Source organism: Daucus carota, chromosome 2 (genome assembly GCF_001625215.2).
Source record: "Daucus carota subsp. sativus chromosome 2, DH1 v3.0, whole genome shotgun sequence".
NCBI lineage: Eukaryota > Viridiplantae > Streptophyta > Magnoliopsida > Apiales > Apiaceae > Daucus > Daucus carota.
This window is the reverse complement of record NC_030382.2, coordinates 36,479,071-36,498,945: the sequence shown is the minus strand read 5'-3', so window position 1 is coordinate 36,498,945 and position 19,875 is coordinate 36,479,071. Positions and strand designations below refer to the sequence as shown.

Genomic DNA, 19,875 nt, shown 5'->3' with positions numbered 1-19,875 from the left:
ATGGTTAGAATTTAGAAACCCACTCTCTCAAAATGATAGATAAATCACCAATGTTTTCAATCCAAGCCGTCAATTATCACACCAAAACTCTCGCCCATCGACGCCCCAAAATCCTGCCATCTCATCGATCCGCGTCTCCTCTTCCCCTCCAATTACATGTGAGATTGACCGAGTGAAAGACCGGTAAGACTACCAACTATTCAAACTCATTTAAGTAATAAAATTATACAATAACATTTAAATCGTATATAAATTATATATAATACTTATATGAATATATAAATATAAATATATTATATCATTAAATAGTATATAATTATATATAATACTTATATGAATTTGTAAATATAAATATATTTATAATATATTTATATTATATGTATTGGGCTTTTAATCGGATTTCGGTTCTGGATCGGGTCTCGGGTTTCGCTGTTTCGATTCGGGATACCAAAGATCTAGATCCAGATCCAAACTCTTTCGGGTCCAAAAAAATATCCGGATCCGGATCCAGATCCAAAAAAATCGGGTTCGGGTAGATCTAATCTGGTCGGATATTTCCGTCATCCCTTTTTCTTACAGAGCTGTAGAGGTTCGGCAAATATAGTCATCCATAGGAGGTGACAACAGATAGGTACGCTTGGAGCGAGTTCTGTAGAGGTTAACTATATTTTTTAATTTTGTAAAACATATAAACCTGTATTGTCAAAAAAAATCACATTTCAGCTAAAAAAGTTTTCATGGCGGGAGATACTCGTCAAAATCCAACAGGTATTCGAGCATGGTTAGAATTTAGAAACCCACTCTCTCAAAATGATAGATAAATCACCAATGTTTTCAATCCAAGCCGTCAATTATCACACCAAAACTCTCGCCCATCGACGCCCCAAAATCCTGCCATCTCATCGATCCGCGTCTCCTCTTCCCCTCCAATTACATCAATCTCCTCCCACTATATATATTCTAACCGCTACCCCCTTTTCTCACATCTCTTAATCGGTTAATCCCCCTTTCTTTTAGCCTTCCCCAACAAACTCAAACCCTAGATCTCAATTCTCAACCAATGGCTCCCAAAGCAGCAGAGAAAAAACCGGCCGAGAAGAAGCCCGCCGCCGAGAAAGCCCCGGCCGAGAAGAAGCCCAAGGCCGGCAAGAAGCTCCCCAAGGAAGCCGGCGCCGGCGCCGTCGACAAGAAGAAGAAGAGAGTTAAAAAGAGCGTGGAGACCTACAAGATCTATATCTTCAAGGTGCTCAAACAGGTTCACCCTGACATCGGTATCTCCAGCAAGGCCATGGGGATTATGAACAGCTTCATCAACGATATCTTCGAGAAGCTCGCTCAGGAGTCTTCCAAGCTTGCGAGGTACAACAAGAAGCCAACCATCACTTCTCGGGAGATTCAGACGGCTGTGAGGCTTGTGCTCCCCGGTGAATTGGCCAAGCATGCTGTTTCCGAAGGCACCAAGGCGGTGACCAAATTTACTAGTTCTTAAATTTCTGTTTGATTAAATGTCTAGGTTATATAATTGGTTAGGACTCTTTTATGTTTTGTGTCTAAGTATGAAGTTTCTGTTGGTAACTGAATATTTCTGATCTATTTTCATGTGATGTAACTACTAGTGTTCTCAATTAATGATATGATATTTTTAGATCTATCCGTCTCTTTAAATTGAAGCTTTGAGCCTGTTGTTGATTCTTCTGAACGAAATCTGATATAAGCTTGAGAAGTTAATCTATAACTTTGTGGTGCACATAATTCATGACTTATGCCTATAATTTGATTAATGATTTAACTGATGATAATTTTACTTCCACTCTAACTTCTCAAGGGCTGTTTGGTAACAGACATGCCATACAATTTATAGAGTATAAGCTATTGCGTTCTCTTGCACTTTTATATTACATTTGTTATGTTGCATTGTTTGGGCAACTCACTCTAATTGGAACTTAATTCACCTGCTAAATTTTCAATGTAGAAGCCGATTAATATTTGAAAGCTACCGACTTAACTGAAATGAATTGCTCAGTACTAGGCAAGTGGACTGCTTACTAGTATGTGTGTTTCTTAATGTAGTTGGTAAGAAACTAAGCAGAGATTGAAAGTCCCAGATCTGAAGAACAATGGATCATGAATTGCTTCCTTATGATTCTTTATGTTATTTTTTTGTTGCTAATAATTTTTTTTGCTTTTGTGTTGCATGTTTATACAAATTTTTATAAATATATTCCTGAAAGCTTATGTACATTCTAAGCTACAGAAGAATGTACTTCAAGCTTATTTACAATTTGAAGTTGCCACTGGCAAGTGATTGTTCCAGTTTTCCATATGCCACTGGACTGAGCAATAATGCGGTATGTCCTGTCTTATTTGAAATTTTCTTATTAATATTGCTGCAAGGTTGTATGTAGTCTTGTAGAGTTCCACTTACTCCTACTTACCTATTTCAAGTTCCTGTTTTGCTATGTTGTTGCACACCTGTAATTATATTAACTGAAAATAGTGATGATATCATGAGACAGGGTCTTTGATGAGGGAATCTGAAGTTATTTATATTCGAGTTAAGTGCTTGGTTTGGGTGAATGTATGTTATTTACAAACCTCTGAATCGGTACTTTGTTGCCAGTCTAGTTGGGAAAGTATTTAGAAGCTTCCATATAATTCGGACTGTTGAAGACTTGAAGCTGACAATGATCAATAACATGATACTGTGTAAATAATATTTGATAGGATTGTTAAATATTATAAGTGTTCTCAAAAGCTAGGTGTTTTTATTGGAAAAGCCTCTCTAGGGTAAGGTTTGTGTTGATCTCCCTTTCATAGATCCTGAGTTCGGTACATTTTGTTTTTCAGTTATGTATGCTTATGTGAATAGCGTCTTCAGGACATGATGGCTAAATCATCTCCAAACTAAAATGCATGAATATTATACAATTTGTCTGTACGTGATAAATGAATGAATGCAATGTCACAAGATATTGAAAATATGATATCTTTTGTGTATGACAGAGCTGGGCCCTAGTGTTTCAGTATGAATGCGCATAAATATTGTGTATTAATATTATATCAGAGAACAAGCTTTATCTTCGGATGAAATCTGGAGTCCTGCCGTTTTGTGTCTTTAGGTGATTATATACATTGATGATTGGTCCGTGTGTGAAAGCTGAAATCATCCGACCAAAGTGCTACAAAACTAAGTTACAGAGGTCTTACAGCTACCCTTATTTTTGAAAACCGTGCTAAGATGAGGTAACTTTGTGGAAATGGGGCGTGATGCTTTAAATTACAATCTAATAGGGTGACTTTTTTTTGGCTCAGTTGAACTTCTTTCAAATGTCATTACTGGATCAAGCAACATGCCCCCCCCCCCCCCCCCCCCCCCCCTCTCCCCCCTCCCCAACCACTACCCCACACTTTTTGTATTAGAAATTATCATTTTATGATTAAGAAGTTTTTAATTGCCTTGTAGCTATTATGTTCATGAGAAATGCAGCTATTATGCACATAAGATATTGGAGCTTTCTAAAGGTGTTATGTATTAGTACATACTAATATCAGTGCCAGGCCAGAATATCTCTTTTGCACTCGGAGGTGCAAATTTTGTACATCAGAGATGCTGAATTGGTGACACAGGCTTTGCAAAAGAATGGCATTTAAAGCTTTCAGCACTATCATGTAAGTGAGTTTTCTGTAGTTACCAAATTTGTGCTGAAAAGAATTGGTTTTCGGCAGTTTAAATGATTTATGGTTTTTAAGTGAAGTTGAATATGATAAAATATGTGATAGTTAACTTGTCATGATTTGGATTTGTGATATTTTGTTATCTACCTATTCTGATACAGACATGTTACTTCTCTTTGTTGTCTACTTTTAGTTAGTTAGGCCATGCTTGTCGGGGGATTGTAATCCTAAGAATGTTGCCTTATTCATGTAATTCTTAAGTTGTCTTATGAGTTATGATGTTACATTTCAATCATTTTTCTAGTTTACATCCATATTATTTTTGATACCTGGTGAGGGTGGAAATATGTAGTTGCCCCATATTGAACTGAAAACAGATCAAAACTTGTTCATGGGATATATTTGACGGATTAAGTATATGATAATGTGAGTACAAATCATATATAGCGAAAGGTTTTTCTTTTTGCTAAATTAAATAGTGAAAGAGTTTTTTTTTGTGTGTGTGTGTTAAATTAGATAGTGAAAGGATGATGGTCCTTGCAAAACAAACATAGCCTCATTAGTCATTACATTGTCATAAGTAAAGTTCATTAGGAAATTGGAGAAGGCCCGGTTAACTATTCTCTTTTTACACTTCAGCATTATTTTTTTGGAACAACACCAATTTACTTTAAATTGCTATGAAAGGTTTCCAAAAAAATAGGCTTAATTAGAACATCTGATGTTTACACTTAATGCATGTGACCTCTACTCATCTCCATCAAATAAATATCTTCTTAACTTGTTGGAACTCTTCTTTTAACAATTTTTACAGCCTTTTGCAAACAGAACAAAAGCTAGGAAATTAGTTTGTGAATTTTATTGAAGCTTGTTGAAGCTGATACTGTGAAACGTTGATTGTGAGTTCTTTATATGTTATTCTTGCTCTTATATCTTAATGTATTAATAGAGTGTTATCAAGTGAACTCAGTAAATGAAGCTATGAATAGAATTCAGCTAACTAACTTGGTGAATCGACCCATGATTGGCAGGGCACAAATTTTTTGGCTAGTTTTGGATTTTACTTGAAAGTTCTTTTTGTAGTTGAAGGTTATTTTTCAGTGCTCAAAATTTACTTGTTTGCAGATATGTTATATGCAATAATGGATAGATCTATAAATTCTATCGAGATCTAGGTGATAAATGAGTTCAGTTACAGAGCAGGATTTTTTAGGTTAAAAGAGAAGAGAAGGATTTGAAACAAAAACTCCTGCTTTAAAGATGTTTTTGCAGGTAAGTTTAAGTTTAAAAGTGGCTAAGAGTATGACAGGCATAATTTGGATGAAAGTGACATGGCTACGTATGTGGGAAGGTATGATGACCCATGGTTAGATTTGGAAATTATGAATGCTAATAGTCTGGACCAGGACGAGGTTGTAGAAGCAATAGAAGTCCTAATGCTCTTTTTCCTGAATTAACAAAAGGTAAAGATAAAACATTGACATATAAACAAACATACAGTCTGACAGTCTGTGACCAGGGTTTGAAGTTTACATCATTTTTCATGATTTTCATAATTTAATTGTTTTATTGTGCTGATGCCAAATCAACAATAATTTTAAAGAAAATTATCTTCTACGGAGTACACACTACTTCTTCCCCATCTCTTTTCTATTCTTGCCTTTTCATATATTCCATGCCTCCCAATTATTACCGATAAGTATACATATATGGTTGTCTGGCAGTGGGGAGACATGATTTACTTGCTTGATGTTGGTGTAAGAACCGTATTATTTTGTTAATTGGATTACTATCTGGTTTTAATGTAATTATTTTGTTAATTGGAGTACTATTCTGTTTTAATCTCTAATGTGTGCTGGATTGTATTCAGCTAGATTGCATAGACATTATATGGGTGGCCCGATCCAGCTGTGACCAGTGAGACACGGTCTCTTGTGTAGCTGAGCCTTCTCAGGTAACCTGCACACGGAAAGGAACCTACCTTGTGTAGTGCGAATTATTCAAGGAATTTGGATATGTTGTGCTGTCAAAATCAACAGTTTCCCTGTAAGATATTGTGCTGTCAAATCAACAGCTTCCCTGTCTATACTATACTGAATGGGGTATTATTATGATTGGAATTGGAATGGTGTATGTTTACTGTTTAGTTGGTACGGTAATTTGGTTACCACAAGGTTTAAAATAAAACAAACACTATATATATGTTTTATATTAGTTTATTATATAATTGAACAGAACTGACATACTGGAGACTCAACATACACAATAACTTCTGACAATATCAACATACGACTCTGTCTCTCAGCTTGCAGCTACTCAATTCTCCTAGAATCTTTAGGCAACACATTTATCTCTGTTTCCAATAGTAGCTTTATCTTCTTTTCTATAGTTTGGATTCATTAGGTGTTTCAATAATCGCTTTATCTTCTCACCCAGTCTAGTATGTTACTCCCTCTGTCCCTCTCATTTCTTTACAGTTACTATTTTGCGATGTCCCTCTCATTTCTTTACATTACCATAAATAGTAAGTTTTTTCCATCATTACACCCACTATCTCATATTTAACAATAAAAACTACTATTACACCCACTACTTTCCTCCACTATCTCAAATCTATTATTAAAAATTGATGGGTCCCATCACTTTACCCACTTTTCATCTAATTTTACTCATTTTTCATACATTATCTTGGTCTCCGTGTCCCCCTCCAATGTAAACAATTGAGGGGGAAGGAGGGAGTATGTGTTTGTGTGATTATCACAGTGATATGAGTTGTCTAATAAAAGTACTGAATTTGGGTATCCTCGTTTAGATTTTTTCATTATGTTATTGATGTGGGCTGTATAATTTTTTGTTACAGGCCCTGTTATAGACCAGTGTAAGAATTTTTAATCATGTCACAATATTTACACTGACAAGCTTTTACAAAGTTTTCTGACTTGATCCGAATATATAAGATTCTTCTTGCTTTCATTTGGTCATCTGGTTTGTGAGGTTGCAATAAATTTTTGGCTAGAATCGCAGCTAAATTTACATTATGGTGATGGAGGAAAAATTGTGAACTAAGGTCTAAGGATCCCTGATTAGCATGTATTTTCATTTTGTTGCTTCTTGATGAACCCTTTCGATTCGAGTTGGTTGTACTACAATATGATTCCTGGCAGGTAGCAATTTTGTATCACTGTTCACAATATACTGGAGTAGTAACAAACTTATGTATTTCCTGCACTGATTACATGATTGTCCTGATATTTATACAGCTCATATCATTAGCTATAGGCTCCGTATCATTTCTAACCAATTTGTTCGACCACTTTTCAAAAGTAACCAGTTTTTTTTCATGCTTTCAAAACTAACCAGTCTAAATGAATCGAGAAAGAGCGACCCGAGCGGGAGAGTTTTACAAGTTAGGGGCGCGCTTTGAAAACGCGACCCAAGCTTGAAAAAGCCACATACGGGTCGCGTTTTCAAACAGCGACCCAAGCTGTTTAAAAACCACCATAAAAACCCTACCCACAGGCCACAACATACAGTCAAGCATAAAAACTGAGAAAAAAACAGAAGAGCGGCGGAAGAAAGAAAGAGGGCAGCCGGAGAGGGGAGTCCGAGAGGGTCGACGGAGAGCTGAAAAGGGAGGAAAGGGTCGCCCAAAGTCTGATTTTAAGCTTCAAATCAACCCCGATTAGCATTAATTTGAAGGTATTATCCTAATCTTCTCTCAAGATTTGTGTATATATGTATGTATAATGCCTTGATTTTAATTAATTTGTTGTATGATATACTAGAATTTGCATGCAGATTTTATATGAGATTTGATATGAAACCGTTTAACAATTTAGAGATTTTAGGATTTTTACTTGTTAAGAATTTCTAAATTGGATCTTTAGTCTAAGTTCATGATTTTAGGATTTTAAGATTTTTAAATTCGAATTAAAATATACGAATATAATAAATTGGTAAATAAGGTCAAGTGTTTGAGCAGTGACAAAAGGTTCTTCTTGTGCTTGAAGAGGTCTAGAGCTTAACACCCACCTCCCGGTCTACCGATATTTAAAATACATTAAAAAAATACCCAAAAAAAGAATCTATATTTTTAATAAATACACATGGAATTCCAAAATTTGCTAAAATTAAACAAATCAATATGATGCACACTAGTGTTTTGGTTGTTACTGAATGACGAATATAGCTTGTGAATCTATATAAATTGTCACGAAACTGGGACTTAAACTCTGGCATCAGTGTCGCGTGTGATATTTGTATTGATTAGTACGAAGATATTTGGAATAAATATATTAAATATAATAATCGAATTAAAATATATATAAATATTAATATTCAAATATAATATATTAAAATATTAACATATAGTATAAACATGTAATATTCGAATATAATAAATTAAAATATGAATATTATTAAAATTCGAATATTATTAAAATTAAAATATGAATATTAAAATATGACTATTATTAATATAATCAACATAACTGGAATTAATATATATATATATAATAATAAAAATTTTAACATTATTCGAATTATTAAAATATTAATATTATAATATTCGAAAAACATAATATTCAAATTAAAATATTAATATTAAAATTCGAAATTAAAATATCAAATGAAAAACATAATATTCGAAATATTAATATTGTAACTAAAATATTAATATCTGAATTTAGATTTTAAATTATGCTTATTTTGACTTAAAATATAAATATTTAGATTTTAAATTAAAATATAAATATTAATATGCTATAATATACGAATATAATATATTCGGAATTAAAATATTAATATAATATTCATAAGAAAATATTAACATATATAAATATACTATTTGAATTAAAATTTCAAAAAATAAAAATATATCGAAAAAAATTCACTTTTAACACATTCGAATATATATATATATATATATATATATATATATATAATATTTGAATTAATAAAAAACTATAAAATCGGAATATATATATATATATATATATATATATATATGGGATTTGATATGAAATTTAGAAATTTGAAATAGTTTAATAATTTTAAATTTGAGATTTATATTTGAAATTAAGGGTACTTGTTAGGAATTTTTAAATTGAATTTTTAAATTCGACTTAAAATTGAAATTTATTTGTTGGCGCAGATGGATCCCGTAGTTTACCATCCCGGCCCAATCGATGGCAGCTTGTTGACATTGCAGAGGGATCACAGGTCTGAGGCGGTGTGGAACAGGAGAGGGGTAATGACCTGACTTATTGCTATTTATTAGAATAAAACGTCTACTTTATGATAAACTACTGACACATTTTGCATTTTAATTGTGCCAGCCACCGGAGGATTTGGTAGTGAGGGGCAACTTCGGTGATTATTGGAACACAGTTAAAAATCACCGGCCGCATGTCTCGATAGTGACTGCCATCACGGCCGCGGGTTTTGGATGGATTTTCAGGTTAGGGAAGGTCAGGCATGACAGGGGGTGATCACAACCTTCATTGAGAGGTGGCGTCCAGAGACGCACACTTTCCACTTTTCATTTGGCGAGGCCACCATCACACTGGAGGATGTTCATCACATTCTCGGCTTACGGACCACTGGCCGACCACTTATCCTGCACGGGTACACCTCCACTCCAGCTCAGAGGGTGGCTTTGGTACGGGATTTACTTGGACTGGCTCCTGACACCGATGATTTGAGGAAGGACAATTTGAAGATCCGGTGGTTGATTACACACTTTGGCAGATGTCACCGGTTGGACGAGTTGGCTGGTGATTTTGGTGCGCAGTCTATCTTTCACATTAGGGCACACCTACTTTGTGTGATCGGATCGTTATTCGGGGCACCTGCGTTTCCAGTTACACCGGCAGGGGTGAGGTCCACTCATACTCCTGTACATATGCATAGTTTTGGTGCGTACGCTGCTGAGAGTAGCCCGTGGGCAGTACGAGATTAGTCGGAACCCGAGGGGCCGTCCCAGCCTGAGCAGAGACAGCAGCCACCCAGAGATGCAAAGGGGAAGGGCAGGAGATGTCACACGGGCAGCCATATCTTCGAACATAAGAAGAAGTAGTTTATGTCTTTTGAGTTTATGTATTTTCAGTTTGTAGTTGCGTTGTTTGCTTATGTATGTTTATTTGGTACTTGTTGCTTATGTATGAACACTTGGTAGTTGTTGCTGCTTTTCAGTTTAGGTGTCATTATGTATGTAAACATTATTGCATAACATTATTCCGACAAACAATGACAAAGCCACATAAACATAGTAAGCATCAACGTAACACTTAAAATGCCACTCAAACATAGCATATTTAAATGACCTTATATATCTCATATTTTAATTACGCCTAATTTTCTGGAAGTTAAATTACGCAAGAGAAGAAGGCATGAAACACTCAAAATATATTTCTTCGTATGAAAATCAAATATTTCTTCGTTTGTTCATAAGCCCATTCTTCCATCCCCTCGTCTTCCTTTCTCGATCTTTTATGGTTCTCCATTCAGAGCTTTGTTTGTACGAGTCGATCTAGAATATGTGTGTATGTGTGAGAATGGCTAAAAACCTAATGGTATTTTATAGAAACATATAGGTTACAAAAATTCACAATTTTATTACTAGCTATGTAATTACAACATTATTAATTAGATACTTACTAAAACTTGAATTAAATATATAAATATAAATATATATATATATATATATATATATATAATTAACTTTTAAATTATACTTCAATATGAGCTTAAATATTTAAATATTACAATCTATAATATTATATTATATCATTACATAATATAATAATATAAAATATAATATCACAAATAATGTATAAGAATTATATGATTTTTTTTATATTATATCATTATATAATATAATATTATAAAAATATTATATTATTTTAAAGAAAATTATATTATAATTAGGGCTGTTTTAAAGAAATTACAGGGATCATTTACCCAGCTTGGGTCGCTGTTTGAAAACGCGACCCGTATGTGGCTTTTTCAAGCTTGGGTCGCGTTTTCAAAGCGCGCCCCTAGCTTGCAAAACTCTCCCGCTCGGGTCGCTCTTTCTCGATTCATTTAAACTGGTTAGTTTTGAAAATTCGAAAAAAAACTGATTACTTTTGAAAAGTGTTGAACAAACTGGTTAGAAATGAGACGGAGCTAGCCATTAGCTGTACATTGTAATTCAATGGGGGCATATATTGTTTTGAAAATACACTGCGTGTTTGTAGATATTATCCAGAAGAAATGTGAGAGAATCTAAGAAGATTCTTAATTTAAACTAATTTCAAAACATATTAGAAATTGCAACTTAGATTTACTTTTTAAAATTTGTCATTTTTAATTTAAATGATCAACTTATATGTTACTCGTGTTATATTTCGATGCACTCCCTCCGTCCCAGTCATTTCTATACAATTTCCTCTTTGGGACGTCCAATCATTTCTATACATTCCTAAAATAGCAACTTTTAATAATATAAAACACTATTATACCAACTACTTTTTTCCACTATCTTCATTTTATAATAATATAAACACTATTACACCCACTACTTTCCCTCACTATCACACATCTATAATTAAATATAAATGGGTCCCGCCACTTTACTAACTTTCCATCTAACTTTACTCATTTTTTTACATTTTTTTTTGGTCTCTGTGTCCACACCAAATGTATACAATCTGTTGGGACGGAGGGATTAACTTAGATCTACTTTTTAAAATTTATAATTCTTAATTTTAAAATTGTCACCCTGTATTTGTAGAAAGACTATATGTATATTTGCAAAAGTTCTCATTTGTTTGTGAGTTGTGACTAGCGGGGAAAAATAAAGGGAGGGTCGGTGGAAAGACTATTTGTATATTTACAAAAGTTTTCATTTGTTTGTGACCAACTGGGGGAAAAAGGCGAGGACGAGTAGATATAAAATGAGAAGTTCGAGCAGAATGGATAGTTAGGATGAGAAGTAATTGTATGATGAAGATAAGGAAGGTGCGGTATAATGTGAGTTCAATAATATCCTAACGAGACAAATAATTTTTTCTAGTTATAAATATTAGCATTTTGGATTTGAATACAACAGTAGATTGTGTACCTATTATTCACTAAATATGTAACTCGTATCAGTTATAATATGACATGATTTTCATAAATGCTCGACGAATGAGATTAAAATTATAAAACATTTATAAATATTACAGTATCGTAATCTATGGTACTTGGTCAATGTTGACTTGGTAAAACCTATAATGAATATTTGGTCAATTACTCGAAAAATCTCACATGAAAGAAAGTTTTAAGAATATTGTAAAACATAAATCATGTATAGAATAATATTTAAATGGTTAGTCTTAAGTTTCATTCATCTTGACAAGTGAAAATATTTTATTTATAATAAAAACAAAATTTTAAGCTTTAAGTTTCCGAAAAGAGTGTGATATCTCTTTTGATGATATTTTATAGGGATTTTGGCTAAAATTAAGACTTGAATAAAAGTCTGAAATTTATTTACTAAATATAAAATAATTTTGTGTGCAGTAAAATATTTTTTGAATATTTAAAATAATTTCCTGTAAAAAGTAGTGATTTAAGAAATATTCTTTGGAAAAATCGATTAAACCCTTTAACTAAAATTTTAAAATAAAATACCTAAAAAATGTCTTTCATGATAAGTCTTGATTTTTATTAGCTTAAAACACTTCACAAGGTCTATGAGGTAATAATTTTTTAGACGCGGAATTAATTACTTCAAATACGCGAATTTTAAAAATAATGCGGTAAGAATTGTTTAAAAATATCAAACCTTAATTGTTATTTTCAAGATTCTTATGAGTTTAATTTTACAACAATTATCAATATAATATCAAATCTCGATATTTGTTTATCTTAATGCATTATTACCTTTGAGATAAATTAATTTTGATACGGAAGAATATCAGATGAATTTTAAGACGACTTGTCAGAAATAGCTTTCAACTTAATATATATTAATTAAATTAATGCATATTAGGGAGAATTTTATGTGAATTTAGATTTTTATGTCATAAAAATCAAAATTATTATTATTGAGATACATTTTAAAAAATGTTAATTATGGTGTTTGAAAAGTAAGCATAATGTAACATAATATGTTTTAGCGATAACTCAACATGATAAATAAGACATGAAACAGTAAATAAGTATGACACTAGAAGCTACAGAATGAAGATTAGGTGATACAGGATTAGACATGCAAGCAAACTGAAGCATTCGTGGTCCACTCCAATGTTTTTTTTAACTCTCACACACACACAGGCAATTGTTCAAATACAAACCACTAAAATAAAAACTAAAATACAAACTAAGAGAAACTATACATAAATGACATCACTCACCCCCTATATGTCATCACCCACCTAGGACCCACCCTCGCCCCCACTCAATCCACCCAGGGCCCGCTGGGCCTCGCCAAGGCTCCACACAGGCCCTGGACAGGCTCCAGACAGCCTTAAGAGTCAAAAGTTGGCCCCAATATGGTTCCACTAGGTCCAGCCCCGACCCTACTAGGCCCCATTTAGACCTCGTCTAGGCCCATCGTGGGGTCCATTTCCGGTCCCAAAATCCTTACCATTCTACTTAATCAAATTGGTTTGTATTTAGTTTGTATTTTAATAATTTGAATTGGTTTAGAACCCCCCCCACACACATGTATACTCATTTATATTTGTGTGGAGCCAAGTGTGTTTTACTTAGTAAATTGACTAAGTAAGGCACCTAGCGCCACAATAGTGTATTAGTGTACATATATATGTATGGAGGCGCTAGGTTGGTTTAAAGGAGTGTTTTATTGGCTAGGGGAAGACCTAGCGCCACTACACAACAATTCCTATGTGTATGCGCCGGGTGGGAATATTGCTTAAAGATTCAACGAGCCAGACCTGATGCTCCATATAGTGCTCTCACTGTAGGAGGCGCTAGGTGATCCTTTCCCTCTCATAATTTAAGGCAAGGACCTAACGCAATCTACACAATAACCCTTGTGTACGCGCCAAGTGGTACAAACTGAAGAATATGCTAAGTAATGAAGTACATGGCACCAACAACATCCAATAAATGTATTGGGCAACAAGTTTCAATCCTTAACTACACTTGGTGCTAAGTGAAGATCATACAGTCATGCACATTGAATAGCTTGAGGACATAGATCCCAGCTAACCATAAGCATGAAAGTCTATAAATAGGGATTGTAATTTCATTTGAAATCAATTACACACAATCGTATTTATGCACACACTTCACTTACACTCTCCGTGAGTTTAGAAAGAAAGATCGATAGACTAGTCGAGTTCGTGATTTGTGTAACGTAGTCTTGTAGCCAACTTGATAGTTGGATCTATAGCACCTTCGAGATTAATATCAATACGATTATTACCCCGAACTTGTTAGAGTATTTATTTCGATTAAGGACGAACTGAAATGAACATTCCGCAAATCGACATAAATCAAACGAATTTGATGATGACGTATTCAACCCCTCCCTTCTACGTCAACTTGAGACTAACAATAATTATGGGTGAAAATTTATTTGCTAGCTCCATAAAAAGACCATGTCAATTTGATATAATATTTGTAAGTTTTAATAAAAAAATATAAAGACCAATCATTCAGACAAAATGTGTATATTGCTATAATCAATCATGATAGACATATGAAAGTTGTTCACCCCGTTAAAAGAAATGATCTCCACTCTTCCATATGAAGTTAACACTATAAACATGTTAAAACCACGTTATCATCCATCTCTTAACTATATTAATATGTCATACATAAGCAATTTATAGTTTTATACGTATTGTTAAATATACAATATTATCATGCTAAACCTTTTCTTAACACCTTAAGATTTAAAAAGAACTTGTTAGTTAACATGGTATTTGAACCCAGGTCGTCATGGGATGGAAATTTGACTCTCTGATCCCATAACATTCTCCTAATTTACATTATGAATGCGAAGACAAATATATAATCGGCGTCCGAGATCAACTTTTTAACCAAAAAATGAGCTTTCGACTTAAGGAGGGGAATTGGGCACTTAACACTCACGTGCGATCACGTGCACACGCACATATTAGATAAACTTTTGGTCTATACAAATTTAAAAACTATCCACGGATACTATAAAAAATAGGATACAGATACTATAAAAAATAGGATATGGATAGACTCTTATCGTATGACCATTACATTTTATTGACAATAACGCCTATATATTGAGTTCGATTGAACTCACCATCCATGAGTAGTGTTACATAATTATCAATAGGGTCAATTCCTCAATTTCTATCTAGGCAAACAATTTAAGAGAAATGTATCGATTTTTGGTAGTGGACGATGATGAGAAATGTCGAACTGAAATTTGTGATTTTCTTAGGGGATGGCAATATTATGGTATTATATTGTTAATCGTCAATTAATCAATTTATGGACAGTTGTTTCAGTATTTATTGCATAATACACACACACACACATATGATATAAAGTTAAAGCTCTTTTAATATGAAGAAAGATTTTATGAAATATATTTTCATAAATTACGTGTATTTTTTTTACTGATTTCTATGCTATTTATTTTAGCGACGGCTGCCAAAGATGCTACTGAGGCTTTAAGCATGTTGAAGGCCGAGTATTTTCATCTAGTAATAGCTGAACTGAAACTTCCAGACATAGATGGGCTTCAGTTGATGCGACAGATTTACTCGCAATTCAAGTTGCCGGTTATTCGTGAGTTCGTTTATAAATTACATATGACACACGGTGGACCTATTAAGGGTCCAATTGAGAGTTACCGTTATTAAGTTAATATATATGCCATATATTAGCTTAGTTACTAAAAAAAAAATAAGTACAGAAACCTTCATAAATTAACTGGATATTTATGTATACTTGTTATGCATGTGGACACTACTCTAGGCAAATCAAATATATTGTTATTTAATGTTATAACTTTTTTAAAATGCATTTATGTATTAATTGTGTTTGATTAAGTTGACTTTTATATATTCCTTCATATTTATCGTAGTCTCTAGTAAATTAAAATATCGGGTATGCTTATACATGCAGTTATGTCAGCTGATGTCAATAGGAATATTGTTATAAATGCACGCGGTGAAGGGGCAATGTGGTTCATTCTGAAGCCTGTTATAGCAGAGGATTTTAGATATATGTGGCAATATGTGCTTAGGTGGCAAAATGAAATTCGTGAGGAGGTAACTTAATTATTTTATTTGTTTATTTTATTAATATTTATGTGTTTGGAAAGAACATATATGGCAATGTGATTTTGTTTGTACTATTAGTATGCATTTTATTTATTTATATATTTGTGTTTGTATAGAAGGGAAAGGGAAAAGCCGATCCAGATCCAGATGAAGATATTGGCACCTCGTCATCTCATCGTCTCATTTAATGATGAAGAAAGATAACGAGGAACGTAATTACAATTTCATAGATCGATAAATGCAAATATTATTTTTATAGTAATGATCATGAGTTCAGAATTTGTGTATGCCATATCAACAAAAGTATATGGATATTAATGTATTGCCTAATACTTTATATAAACAGACGTCTTTATATACGTTATATTATATACAACAATATCAAATGGAACGTTAATAATTCAGGATTGTTGATTAGAAATTGCTCGATTCATATTTCTTTACATGCGTCTACAACCCTCAATATCAAAGAGGGCTTTAATGTTAGGGGTGGGTGTTCCATGTCCAAGTAAAAAACAGATCAATTCCGGATTGTGGCGAATACTATTAAAATTTATAAAATTGAATATTTGAGTTTGTGAGAATAGAGAATAAATTAGTAATAGATGAATTACAATAACGGTCCAATCATTTCGGGGGTCTTAAACCGAGTGTAAATTGAGACATTTTTTTGACTATTAAACATTGGAATTTGTAATAATTTTTTGCATTTTCATATGAATTTTGTTGTTTTATTATATTACAGATATGATTTGCTAAAATTTTAAAGAGTTTATTGAACTATTTTATAATATAAATATCATCGTCAATAGCTTATTATAAATATTATAGCATATGATTTACTAATTTTGCGACATGCTAAAATTTGGAGTATAGGCCATTACATAATTGGCTTAATGGATAAATCAACCTTGAGTAGTATGTTATTCCCTCTTTGTGAGAATTCGGTGTGTTTCTTGTGTGTTTTGGTGTGATTTAATGTTCAGAATCTTAGATCTGTAGGATTTTCAAGAGTTTGATTCAGTTATGAAATTTTGAACGAGATTGCAATTACGATCGATAACTCAAACTAATTGTGGTCAAGCCGATACATGTACATATATCAATTCCAATAAATCGCTTGATTGTGTCTCCATAAAGACTAGATTAATCAGCAATATGATCCGTTTAATATTTGTTCAACTCGGTAATTTTTTAGATGGCGTATAACTTTTCACTATTAAATTAATTTCTCTTTTTCGAAAAAAATGAAAGTAATGTTATAAAGTTTTATCAACCATGTTTATAAGTGAATATGATTATCTTTTTAATAATTTTTTATATCATTAACACTATTTAACAACTATACAGTTTAGTGTATGTGTGTGTGTATATATTACTGAAGTTTTGCAAAATAATGAATTATTTAAAGTAATTTCAATAATATAGTTAGACTATGATTAATTTCTTTTAAGAGATAATGATTTTGACTATGTGACCAACGCAATTGAAATTTATGAATAAAAGGCAAACAAAAAAATATTAAAAATAAGACGGAATAATAATTAGACGTATTAAATAAATTAAATTATAAACATAATTAAGGATTGTGTCTTAATTATAATATGTAAATGTGCTTTAATTTAAATAGAGTAAATTCGTCAATATTCCAACAAAAAAGAGTAGATAAGATTATATATATATATATATATATATATATATATATATATATATATATATATATATATATATATATTATACGATATATATTCATTTTCAAAACAAAATCACCCCTCCAGTTACAGACCGAATGATCAAACCGAACAATTTTTTTATTTTTTTAAATTTTGTGTAATACTAAATATTAGAAATTTTATATATTATATTAGTATAGATGGATACATTGAGTTTAGATATTTCATACCAATATAGCTACATTAGATTAGTTTTTGAGTTTAAAATTCAATTTATGCAAAAGATTTAATCGAACTAGAAACAGGGAAATTTGATCGTCAAAAAACAAATAGTTTGTGAACTGCTCGAACTTGGGTCGTAAAATATTCAAATTCGGTTTGAAAATAATCGAGGCGAACTCGAGCTATTCGAATAGCTTATCAAGCCGAGTTTGAGCTTCATATTACTTGGTTCGTGAGGCTCGCGAGCCTAATTGAGCCTGTATTATTATTATTAATTTTATATATTATTATATAAAAGATTTTATATTATTATATAAAATATATAATTTTTATATCTTTTGTATATATTTAATTGAATCGAACTCGAACTGAATCGATCATGTTTCGAGTTTTTGTTGATATTCGGTGAAATCATTTGAGCTGAACTCGAGCCTATCTACTTTCACGAGCCTATCTTACTTTCACGAGCCGAGTTTCGAGTTTAAAATTGAAGACTTAGTCAAACTCGAGTCTCAAATTTTTTAATCGAGCTCGTCAACTCGAACCGAGCATTATTCGTCTTGACTCGATTACTCTAGGTCACCCATGCTTCTTACGGGTCCAAAACAAAAATATTGAAAACCCCGGGCAACTAATACCCGCTCTCTCTTTTGCATTTTCGTGTTCAAAAATTTCAAAAAATCACAAGCTAAATCTACGAGCCTTGAAACTTGAATCACCCAATAAGATCTTTCTTTATCTTGTCACGCGGATCTCAAAACTCAGCCATAGGATCAAACCTATAATCCAACGACCGCGAACACACCCCGCCTCAGCTTGAAATTCCCAAACCCCCAAATCTGAATCTATAAAAACCAAACCTCACAAATCAACACTCCACCAAAACAAAAGAATAAAAATCTAGATTCAACAAATTCTTGTGAAAAAATGTCTGGGCGAGGAAAGGGAGGAAAGGGACTGGGAAAAGGCGGAGCCAAGAGGCACAGGAAAGTGCTTCGAGACAACATCCAGGGCATCACCAAGCCTGCTATTCGAAGACTTGCCAGAAGAGGCGGTGTCAAGAGGATTTCAGGTCTCATTTACGAAGAGACTCGCGGAGTGCTCAAGATCTTCTTGGAGAATGTGATTCGTGATGCGGTTACTTACACGGAGCATGCTAGGAGGAAGACGGTCACTGCAATGGATGTTGTTTATGCTCTCAAGAGGCAGGGCAGGACCCTTTATGGATTTGGTGGTTAGATAGATTAGGTGCTGTTAGGTGTGATTTCAGAGCTTGTTTCTGTTTCTCATCTAGGTTTTTATTTTGCTGTCAATTTAGATTCTATCTATGTAATTCGTGGTTTAGTGAAATGAGCAAATGAAATGATAAGTTGATATTTGATGGCACTACTACTACCCCAATTTCAACAACAGCAGATAAATTAAATTTAATTTGTGGAAGATAATACTCGTGGATATTGGCAGAATATTTGAATTCAGAGTTATTATTACCTGGAAAGATAGCATCATAATTTTTGAAATTGAGTTGGTATCTTAGAATTCTGTGTTATCTAGTTATGCTTTTGGAAGAGTTGTCATGGTTACATACAGATCGTTGTGTAATTGTTATTATTATCATTATAAGATGGACTATGATTTTCTGTTTTCCTTGTCTATTTAATAAGTGGGATAGAATCATAGAAGTAGTTATAAGGGAAGACAATTGGTATGAAAGAATTTGGTTTAAATGAGGGTAATCAGATATTAATCCATAAGTTTGTAAGTTCCAGCATTTACATAGCCTATTTTGTAATAATTTTAAAAGTTATAGACCTTTAAACTGCTGTCAGGATGAAGTCGACATTCTCCTGAATGAGATTTCAGCGAAGCAATGGAAATGTTCATCTGAAGCTGTTGTGGTCGGTTGAACACATCCATTACACACTGTCAAAGGATCAATCAAACAATTCTCAACAAATTCTTCTAAGAAGAATATGTTGGTGTGTGGGCGTGGAATAGGAGGCTAGGGGTTGGGCAAAGATGGAGCAAGGAGGCACTGC

General features: G+C 33.0%; 2 protein-coding genes and 2 long non-coding RNA genes across 5 annotated transcripts; all 4 read left to right on the top strand.

The window, feature by feature from the left end:
* Positions 1–972: 972 nt before the first annotated feature.
* LOC108208659 (histone H2B.3) lies at positions 973–1,649 on the top strand. Its single transcript, XM_017379195.1, has one exon. It carries the CDS (start codon positions 1,061–1,063, stop codon positions 1,487–1,489), a length of 429 nt encoding a protein of 142 aa, XP_017234684.1. The 5' UTR covers positions 973–1,060; the 3' UTR covers positions 1,490–1,649.
* Positions 1,650–3,382: 1,733 nt separating this feature from the next.
* Positions 3,383–9,904, top strand: LOC108207997 (uncharacterized). Of its 2 annotated transcripts, XR_010288843.1 has the most exons (5): positions 3,383–5,138; positions 5,546–5,721; positions 5,911–7,374; positions 8,828–8,923; positions 9,012–9,904. It is a non-coding gene; the product is annotated as an uncharacterized LOC108207997 (long non-coding RNA). The 2 variants fall into 2 exon arrangements; XR_001804253.2 differs by having other exon boundaries at positions 3,383–5,721.
* Positions 9,905–15,001: 5,097 nt separating this feature from the next.
* LOC135150194 (uncharacterized) lies at positions 15,002–16,298 on the top strand. The gene is made up of 2 exons (XR_010288476.1): positions 15,002–15,929; positions 16,058–16,298. It is a non-coding gene; the product is annotated as an uncharacterized LOC135150194 (long non-coding RNA).
* A 2,402-nt stretch (positions 16,299–18,700) lies between these two features.
* On the top strand, positions 18,701–19,210 carry LOC108209429 (histone H4). Its single transcript, XM_017380330.2, has one exon. It carries the CDS (start codon positions 18,764–18,766, stop codon positions 19,073–19,075), a length of 312 nt encoding a protein of 103 aa, XP_017235819.1. The 5' UTR covers positions 18,701–18,763; the 3' UTR covers positions 19,076–19,210.
* Positions 19,211–19,875: the final 665 nt, after the last annotated feature.